Source organism: Coffea arabica, chromosome 1c (genome assembly GCF_036785885.1).
Source record: "Coffea arabica cultivar ET-39 chromosome 1c, Coffea Arabica ET-39 HiFi, whole genome shotgun sequence".
Taxonomy (NCBI): Eukaryota; Viridiplantae; Streptophyta; class Magnoliopsida; order Gentianales; family Rubiaceae; genus Coffea; species Coffea arabica.
This window is the reverse complement of record NC_092310.1, coordinates 5897494-5907762: the sequence shown is the minus strand read 5'-3', so window position 1 is coordinate 5907762 and position 10269 is coordinate 5897494. Positions and strand designations below refer to the sequence as shown.

Below are 10269 nucleotides of genomic sequence, written 5' to 3'. Positions count from 1 at the left end.
GATCGATTGGGAAATAAGTCAAAACGTACTTCTGTGTTTGACAGACTTGGCCCGCAGTCGAAAAACCTGAAGTCGCCCGTCTATGAGAGATTAGGCAGTAAGAAACAAGAGTACCAAGTTGCCAGGGAAGAAAGTCTTACTCCAATAAAGAAGAACAGACCAAGAAAGCGAGTCTCCAATTTCTTCATGCACTATGGAGACTTATTCAATGTAAGAATTGAAACTATTTTTTAAGAACAGGGTCAAGAAAGTACGGCTTCCTGTCACCATATTACAATCAGTGACCTTGAAGAAGAAGAAGAAGATGCAGATGACGCTCCCGCTGAACTTGAACAAGGAGTAAAAAATACGGTCGATGAGCTAAAAGAGATTAACCTTGGCACAAGCGACGACCCCCGCCCAATTTACATAAGCTCTTGTATGACTCCTGAAGAAGAAAAAGAGTATGTTGATTTGCTGCTCGAGTTCAGGGACGTCTTTGCCTGGAATTACTCAGAAATGCCTGGTTTGGATCCAAGGGTCGCCGTTCATAATTTGTCCGTCAAGCGAGGAACAAAACCTGTTAAGCAAACGCAAAGGCGCTTTCGGCCCGAATTGATTCCTCTGATAGAAAATGAGATAAATCGATTGATTGAAGCCGGATTCATACGAGAAGTAAAATATCCAACATGGATTTCAAGCATTGTTCCTGTGAGGAAGAAGAATGGGCAAATCCGAATTTGTGTTGATTTTCGAGACTTAAATGAGGCTTGTCCCAAAGATGATTTTCCGCTCCCCATCACGGAATTGACGGTAGATGCTACGACCGGGCACGAAGCGCTATCTTTTCTCGATGGATCGTCTGACTACAATCAAATACGTATGGCGCCCGAGGATGAGGAGCTCACTGCCTTCCGCACCCCCAAGGGAATTTATTGCTATAAAGTGATGCCGTTTGGCTTGAAGAACGCTGGAGCGACATATCAAAGGGCAATGCAAAGAATTTTTGATGATATGCTCCATAAGAATGTGGAGTGCTACGTCGACGACCTTGTGGTGAAATCAAAGAAGCGAGAGGATCATATTCAAGATCTTCGAAGAGTTTTTCAACGCCTTCGAAGATACCAACTGAAGATGAATCCTTTGAAATGCGCATTCGGAGTCACTTCTGGCAAATTTCTCGGTTTCATCGTTCATCAACGGGGAATAGAGGTCGATCGATCTAAAATCGATGCCATCGTGAACATGCCTGAACCGCGAAATATTCATGAATTGAAGAGCCTTCAAGGGAAGTTGGCATATATCCGGAGGTTTATCTCTAATTTGGCCGGGCGATGCCAACCCTTCAGTCGACTGATGAAGAAAGGGGTGCCCTTCGAGTGGGATGAATCGTGTAGGAATGCCTTTACAAGCATCAAAACGTATCTCATGAGTCCTCCAGTTTTGACTGCACCCATCCCAGGAAAACCATTGATTCTTTATATTTCCGCTCAAGAACGGTCGGTTGGGGCCTTACTTGCTCAAGAAAATGATGAAGGGAAGGAGCATGTGCTGTATTACTTGAGTCGGATGATGACACCTAATGAGTTGAATTACTCACCCATCGAGAAGTTGTGCTTGGCACTTATATTTGTCATTCAGAAATTAAAACATTATTTTCAAGCACACACTATTCGACTCATATCTAAGTCTAATCCCATTAAATATGTGATGGCAAAACCTGTACTGTCTGATCGGCTCGCGAGATGGTACCTCCAATTTCAGCAATTTGAAATTATTTACGTACCTGCAAAGGCTGTCAAAGGACAAATATTGGCAGACTTTTTAGCCGATCATCCCCTACCTGCCGAGTGGGATTTGACTGATGAACTTCCCGATGAAGAAGTGTTTATGGTCGAATTGCCGTGGTCAATGTATTTCGATGGAGCTGCCCACCATGATGGAGCTGGTGCGGGAGTTGTCTTTTATACTCCTGAAGCAGACATATTGCCATACTCTTTCACTTTAACACGCCGGTGTTCCAACAATGTGGCTGAATATCAGGCGTTGATTCTCGGTCTTGAAACGGCTGTAGACATGAAGCAGTTGCATCTTAGAGTCTACGGTGATTCAAAATTGGTGGTAAATCAACTCCTTGGTGTTTATGATGTCAAGAAACCTGAATTGATCCCATATTACAAGTATGCAAGGCAACTCATGGGATATTTAGGTAATGTCACTATAGAACATATCCCTAGAAATTTCAACCAACAAGCTGATTCTTTGGCAAGGATGGCGTCCATGATCACTCTACCTTCTCATCGAAATCAGATTTCAATATGTCAAAATTGGGTCATACCTCCAATGTTTGATGAAGGTAATGATAGTGAAAAAGAAAATACTTATCATATTTTTGTCCATGAGATCGAAAAGGAAGATTGGCGTCACCTCATCATTGATTACCTTAATCATGGGAAGCTGCCAGAAGATCCTAAGAAAAGGGTTGATATACGTCGTCGAGCACCACGTTTCATTTACTACAAAGGGACGCTTTACCGAAGGTCATTCGATGGGGTGTTTCTACGATGTCTTGGAGAAGATGAGGCCATGCAAGCAATGGAGGAGGCTCACTCTGGGATATGCGGTGCTCACCAGTATGGCCCGAAATTACACTTTCGTATTAAACGAATGGGATACTACTGGCCAACAATGGTAAAGGATTGCATTGACTTTGCTAGAAGATGTCAAGCATGTCAATTTCATGGCAATTTCATCCATCAGCCCCCTGAACCATTGCACCCAACTGTGGCTTCTTGGCCGTTCGATGCTTGGGGTTTGGATATAGTTGGACCACTTCCGAAATCTTCTGGCGGACATGTTTTTATTTTGGCGGCTACAGATTACTTTTCAAAGTGGGCTGAAGCGGTTCCCCTAAGAGAGGTCAAAAAGGAGAATGTAGTGGATTTCATTCGCTTGCACATCATTTATCGGTATGGAGTCCCACGTTATATCATTACCGATAATGGTAAGCCTTTTTGCAATGTAGCAATGGACAAACTTTGCGAGAAGTTTCATTTCAAACAATACAATTCGTCCATGTACTACGCTGCTGCAAATGGACTCGCTGAAGCATTCAACAAGACCTTATGTAGTCTGTTGAAGAAAGTCGTGAATAAATCGAGAAGGGATTGGCATCTTCGAATTGGAGAAGCACTTTGGACATACCGAACTACTTTTCGAACTCCCACACAAGCGACCCCATACGCACTTGTTTATGGTGTTGAAGCTGTTCTTCCACTTGAGTGTCAAATACCTTCGCTAAGAATTGCGATTCAAGAAGGGCTCAGTGGAGAAGATAATGTCCGTCTTCGCCTTGAGGAGTTAGAAGCACTCGACGAAAAGAGATTGGAAACCCAGCAACGGATTGAGTGTTATCAAACCCGCCTTTCAAAAGCATTTAATAAACATGTCCGGCCACGCTCTTTCCAGATTGGGGATTTAGTACTCGCCGTTCGGAGACCGATCATTCTCACTCATGGCGGTCAAAGAAAGTTTATTTCTAAGTGGGATGGGCCCTATGTTGTTCGAGAAGTGTATACAAATGGCTCATACAAGTTGGTTGCTGAAGACGGGTTAAGGGTTGGCCCCATCAATGGCAAGTACCTAAAAAGATACTATGCGTAATCGGAACCGCGCAAGGCTCCTGGCCCGCATGAGCTAAAACTGTGGATGGCAACTACCAATAGTGTAGTATGTGATTAAACTGCTGAAACACTTCACCAAGTCTAAGGTGGTAAACAAATAGATACTCCTGGCCCGCATGAGGTTAAAATGTGAACGGCAGGAACTACGTGTGACTTGATTCCCTTGTTGGGATACGTAGGCAGCTTGGAAGGCAACTTCTAAGTTCAGTTACACCATTCCAAATCAAATCTTTGTCCCTTGCAAAAAAAAAAAAAAAAAATTTCCAAAAAAAAAAATAATAATAATAATAAAATAAAAGGCTCCATTTGAGTTCTTTTCTCTTAAAAAATAAATAAAAAAACACAAGAGATAAGAAATTAAAAGCGTTTTATGATTAAGAAGGAAAAATTCATTACATGGAAAAAAATGAGTGATTCAAGGAAAAGAAGAACATGGTGGAAAGTCTAAATATCAAATTTGTATTCCACTACAGCTGCTTTATATGATTCAAGTGCAGACTTCATGTCTTCAAGTTCCTTCACAGCATCATCAGTCAAGATGCTAGTGTTTTCAATGGAAGATAGCTCATCATGCGCTTGGGTTATTTCGGCTTGGATCTCTTTGGAAGTCGCGTGCTTTTGATCGATAGTTGACGTGATTTCCAAGCTTTGCTTCTCCAAACTGATGAGTTCCTGTTGTAGAACTTTCTTCCTGGCTTCAATGGATTGTAACTCTTCTTCAAAACGTTGCAAATGACAAGTTAGCTCTTCTCCCTTTGCCTTAACTTTCTCGAGTTGGACGGTCGCTTTGGAAAGGAGTTCTGCATGTGTTTCTTTGCTCATCCTTTTCCACGATGAAGATGCTAGAACATCATAAGCCTCCGCCTTGGCAAACAATTCCATCAAGTGGTCTTTTAAAGGGAGACCATTGGCGGGATCCGTTCTTGTGATTTCTGCAATGATTTCCTCTGCACACTCTTTTAAAGAAGAGATCTGCTCAATTGGAGTGTCAAGAATCTGTCCGCGGAAATCCATCCATAAGCTTTGCAAGTACTTTCTTCGATGTGCCTGGATCAACTTTTGACCATGGAATTCTGAAACCAATGCCACCTTAGGCCTTTTTCGAATCTCGTGTGAACTAGTCAGCTCCTTCTTATGCATTGACGAAGTACCTCCACTGGGGGCAAGTTGTCTTGGAGTACTGATAGCTACTTCGTCACTCTTGTTGTTTGAGATTATATCATCAGCTTCGAGTTCGGGTGATGAATTGTTACCAACACCTTCTTGACGGAATTCAAGAAACGGGGGCTGAAAAGGAAAAAGTTAAAAAAAAAAAGAATTATTACAAAAAAGGGAAAAAGATGGAGAGATGATTACCTTAAGTGGCGACACTTCAACCGACAGTGGTGTAAAGGAAATCTCCTCCAAGTCAGAAGATGTCCTCTTCTTCGATCGGTTCCAATGACGATCTTGACTACTACTACCGCTCGCCAATGAATGGACCCCTTCTTGGGTAGATCCGATGTCCTGAACTTGAGTTCCTTCCTTTTCTATAGCCTCGATAGAATCACGATCGTCCACCGTTTCAATTTCGATATCTTCTTCAGTATGAGTTGCCGATAAGGATTTCGAATCTTTGGGCGGCGTCTTCTTCGCTGGAACCGCTGGTTGCGCCTCTTTGATGGCCTGCCGAGAGTCCTTGGAAGACTTATTCCTTGTAGCAATATTTTTCGAGGGACTGCTAGTAGTTTTGTTCTTCCGCAGGGTGGATGAGGCAAGACCCGTTACAATCTCTATAGCTCCATTATGATGCACTGACTCGTTAGCGGAGGTAATCTTACCCTTCTTCGATGATTGCTGAGGGATCTTAACGGTGAATTTAAAGGAAGTTGAAGAGACACTATTTGACCGAGTCGACCACCAGGCGTCATACTCTTTTGTGATCAATGGATGCTTCCTATGCGCGGGTATAGTCATCCGAGACCGCGTCTGTGTGCGAACTGAAGAATCCCATAGTTGAATAGCCTCGCCCAAAGTGTAAGTGTGAGTGATTTCTTTCAAGTTGTTGGGAATGTCTTGACAAAAGCCGAATTGTCTGCTAAACCTGCAAGGATTATATTTTTCAATAATAAAAGTATTGTCCTTACGTAGAGTTAAATGGCAAGAGCGTTGACTAATGAAATAGCTCGTGAGTCTTGATGATAAGGATCCGTCATCGATCAACGCCTTTTCTTCATTCTCAGTCCAGCACAATTTAGGGAGCATCAAAGGATTCACTTCTTTGAAAATTTCCTCAGCTTCCAATTGGCCATAAAATATTACCATTTTCTCACCGCTAAATCTCGTCATGCGCGCGTGGTGGCTGCTCACTTGACTATTCTCGTGGTATACGTCAAAGTATTGGCCAATCCAAGCATAGACGTAATGGATTGGAAAAGCTACCCCGCATTCTCCAAGGTTAGGGGCGTGGACGATCTCCCTCAACCCATGATATATGCTCGCAAGGACGGGAATTGCAAGACAAAATCTTTTCCCTGTAGCCATTAAGCATGCAACCTTAAAAACACTTGGGCGAATACGATCGACCTTTTTGCTTGGCAAAAGAAACTTGCAAATCCAGCACGCTATGAATGCCGCAATGTAGGTTTCCTTTCTTAAATACCCTGGAATGTCCAGTGTGTCGAAAGGGACGTTGAAGTCCTTCGTATCAGCAAGGTCGTAAGGCTCCACGCTTCCAGAAGGGTTGTAAGTCATTTTTGGTTTAGATGTGGTCTTCCTTCTATTCGCTCTGCTCGGAGGAGTCCTATACCTAGTCTCTCCTTTGAACCAGAAGCGAATCCAGTCCTTCATCCATAACCCTTGGTCGTTCGTCCAAAGGTGGTAGTAGGCAGAAAAGAGGTGCCTGCAACTCTCGGGGAGAAGTGGCTTCCCTTCTTTGTCACGAGTAAGGAGCTCCCGCGCCGAAGGAACAACTTCATCAAAAAACGCGCCATCGATCGAAAGGCCACCAAGTCGATAAAGGTCCCAAAGTGTGATGGACAACTCCCCAACGGGCGTATGGAGTGTGTTCGTCGAGGGACACCAATATTTGAATAAGACTCGCAAGATATTTTCACAGCGGTCGTAGGAGTATCTCGACGCGTAGACGGCTTCAAATATGCCAGCGCGTGTGAGTATGTCTTTATGCCTTCCAAGCATGTCCTCAATCCACTCCCAGTAATGGGAGGTAAAGCACGCCTCGCCGAAGAATGACGAAGGGGTTTTCCATGTAGCTTTGTCAACATTGAATCCCACGAACGGAAGAGTGAATTTGGCTATTTCTGGATCTCCATTGTGAAGAGACGAGTTTAGCACGACCACTTCTTCTTCCCTTGACGTAGTGGAGAAAGTCGACGGTGCCACCACTTCCTTAGTCCACTTGCTAGTCCAGTCTTCGAGATGAAAGCATCCTTCAAGGGGTATAAAAGATTCGGCGAGCGCCCCAACAGCTGGTTTATACACATGTAGCGACAAGCTCTTTGATTGAGGCCCTCCCCTTTCATCCGTCAATGAGATATGGGGCAGTGGCACGGCGTAGTCCTTAATTTGCATGATTGCTGAAATTGTGTAAGAGAAAATATTAGGCACGAGGTGGGTTGTTTACAAGAGAGCAAGTTGGTAAAGTTGGGATATTGGCATGGGTTGGTGCAAAAAAAAAAAAAAAAAAAAAAAATTGCTCAAATATCATATTTAGTGTTAAGGAAAAAGGGGGATTCAAATATCATATTTGGTGTTACCCTAGTAAATGAGCAAAAACAAAAACAAAAACAAAAAAAAAAAACAAAAAAAACAAAAAAATTTTTAAGTTTTAGCGAAAAGAAGGGGAAAATTTTTTGCTCAAGTATCATATTTGGTATTATATTAATAGATGGAAAAAAAACAAACAAAAAAAAAATGGTGCACATTTTGAGATTAAATTTTCAGCCCCAAGGAATAGTTCAAAAAAATAATATTTTGAGCCAATCTTCATTTTCAAAAAAAAAAAAAAAATATATATATATATATATATATATATATATATATATATATATATATATATATATTTAAAGGGCATACATGATTTCGAATAATATTTAAAGGTGCTTCCAATAATGTTTTGAGCCAAGTGTCAATCGGTTAGATTCAGCCTTCCAGCTGAAACCCAAGCTTCTTTTTCAAGCAATATTTTGAGAAACTGTTTGGTAAAATCGTGGGGCTCTAAGCATCTCAATTGACTAAATCTTCTTGTAATAATTAATTATTGCAAGTAAAAATGGTGGAGCCGCAAGTACCTGGGAAGCGGAGGATTTTTTTTCTTTTGTAACCAGCAGATGACTACTAGCTCTGGCGGCAGCGGCAACTTGACGATGCAGCTGAAGAGACAAATAAAACTCGTTCAAGAGTTTGCGACCTTGGGATGACTTTACTGAGCCGAAATGGGTTTGTCAAGAGCCTCGTGGAAATCAGATGCTTGAATGCGATGTTCCAGCTGATGGGAGCAGGTCAAATATGATGCTTTTGAAATAAGTGGAAACCGTGCGCGAGATGACTAGAAGACTATATGTTATCCTATGGGTTCAAAATGCAACATGCGTAAGGTGCAAATTTCAAGTGCCAAGGATGAAGCGAAGTAAACAAAGTCTATTGCCGAAAGTTCCTCATAATGGTTAGGTGCTGAAAAAGGGAGTCTTGGGTACCTAAATGTCAAATATTTACATTAAAGACATGGCTGGCAGCCATAATGTAATCAATTCCTGCAGTAAGAAGCTTCATGCGAAACCAGTAAAAAGAGGTACATGTGATGCGTAGTGTCTTGCACGAAAACGGAAGAAAAAAAAAAGAAAAAACAAAAAAAAAAAGAAAGTGCATACAAAGCGTAGTGTGTGTACCTCCAAGTCAACAATGGGGACTGGTTGCTACGAGAAGACAACAAATTGGGGCAAATTGGTAGATAGCAAGTAGCGACGGCAACGGCAAATAAAGGCGTAGCAGCAATCCGGTAACACGAGCGAAAAAGAAACTAGGGAGAGTTTGCCTTTGGTTTGTGGGTAAACTGATGCCTCAACCACCGGGTATTTATAAAAAAATATGCATCCTATATTCACGAAGGATTCTGGTCATAAGTGGTTCAATTTAAGACACTAAAGGGTTCATTATTCGAAGTACTCGCGGTTTAGCAGGCTAATTTGTCGAGCTGAGGAAGTTTACTTGCAAAAGGAATCGGGTTCTGCTTGCTTTGTATAATGGGATGTAGAGCTCTGACTCAAGGTGGCTTTCGAAAAGAATTGTTCTTGCAATTGGTGTCCTCCGCGAGTTGGGTTCTTAGCATTTGTGTCAGAGTGCTCCTTGAGTTCCGAATGTGATCAGTGAAGAAATTAATTATTTAGTTTATCAGTGGTGCAAATCCTGACTTCAAAGGATTGAATACTGCAAAGAATGGAGTCAGTCTGAAGTAGGAGACATAAAGCTGTTCCATGTGATGATTCGGCTTGGATGCATGAATTGGTGATGTTCCACGTAGCTATCCTATATGATACAAGACACTGCTATAGAGTTGGCAAAGCTTGAAGTTTGGAAGCGGTGGAGTTCCGTGGTTCCTAAGACTTCTATGACCAATTGGATTCCTATGATGATTTCCGTGCGAGATTGGTGAACAAGATGCATGGGAGGTCAATTGATTCCTATGATTTCACTTTTGAAATGCCTTGCACGTAAATGGTTAAGCAAGCAATATGCAATGTTTCCCATATGAATATATTGGGCTTTCTTAAGGACAAAAGGTTATAATTAAAATTGATGGCCATTATTATTATTATTCTTAATGGAGCATAGAGTTCGGTTTCCTTAAATGGCGAGCGAAGGAAGGCCTGGAAATTTGGGCAAATGAATATGAAGTCTCTCGGCCGAAGGAAAGAAATTTCTCGCAAGGCCTTTGTAGGTTTTGGGAGATTAGCTGATGGTGGTCTCCATTGCAATGGGATTTCAGATTTCTAAGTTGCTTGGACGTTGAAATTAACAAGGAATGGAGCCTGTCAGTTCAAGAGTCCTGGTCATGTTAGAGGAGTTCTTAGCGGTTTGCGGCTTGAGTTCCCAAGGCTGACAAGGAAAAATGATCTCAAATTCCGGAGCGGTGGAGTTCCGTGTGGAGTTGATAAGCAAGGTGCATAGAAGATCAATTTGATTCCTGTGATTTCATTTTTTAAAGCACCTTGCACGTAGATGATTGGGCATACGATATGCAATATTCTACAAATGAATACGTTGGCTTCTTGAGGACAAATGGTTATAATTAAAATTGGCGGCTACTTTATCACCAATTCAATAGCCACGGCATTGCAGAGCTTTGAATAAAGACTATGAATTGATTTGAATTGCAAAGCTTTGAGTGAAGCCACGGTATTGAACGGACTTTACTTGGATTGATATTCAAACGGTGGATACAAAGCTTCCAAATTGAGTAATCCGGCCTCGGGAGCTACGGGACTTGCAGGACTTGCCTAATCATCATTGATAGCAAATGCTACTAGGAATTCAAGTACTACATGAAATTTGACTTACGGGAAATTGAAAGCACTAAGTGCATGCAACCATTATTTTATGTTAAGGGCCA

General features: G+C 41.9%; 1 protein-coding gene across 3 annotated transcripts; it reads right to left on the bottom strand.

Annotated features, from left to right (window-relative positions):
- Positions 1 to 4012: 4012 nt before the first annotated feature.
- Positions 4013 to 9173, bottom strand: LOC140008398 (uncharacterized). Of its 3 annotated transcripts, none has more exons than XM_072052586.1 (4): positions 8549 to 9173; positions 7952 to 8228; positions 5019 to 7237; positions 4013 to 4949 (listed from the first exon to the last, which is right to left on the bottom strand). In XM_072052586.1, exons 3-4 carry the CDS (start codon positions 7230 to 7232, stop codon positions 4107 to 4109), a joined length of 3057 nt encoding a protein of 1018 aa, XP_071908687.1. In that variant the 5' UTR covers positions 7233 to 7237; positions 7952 to 8228; positions 8549 to 9173; the 3' UTR covers positions 4013 to 4106. The 3 variants fall into 3 exon arrangements, with proteins under 3 accessions (XP_071908687.1, XP_071908650.1, XP_071908719.1); XM_072052549.1 differs by having other exon boundaries at positions 7952 to 8148; XM_072052618.1 differs by having other exon boundaries at positions 7952 to 8032.
- Positions 9174 to 10269: the final 1096 nt, after the last annotated feature.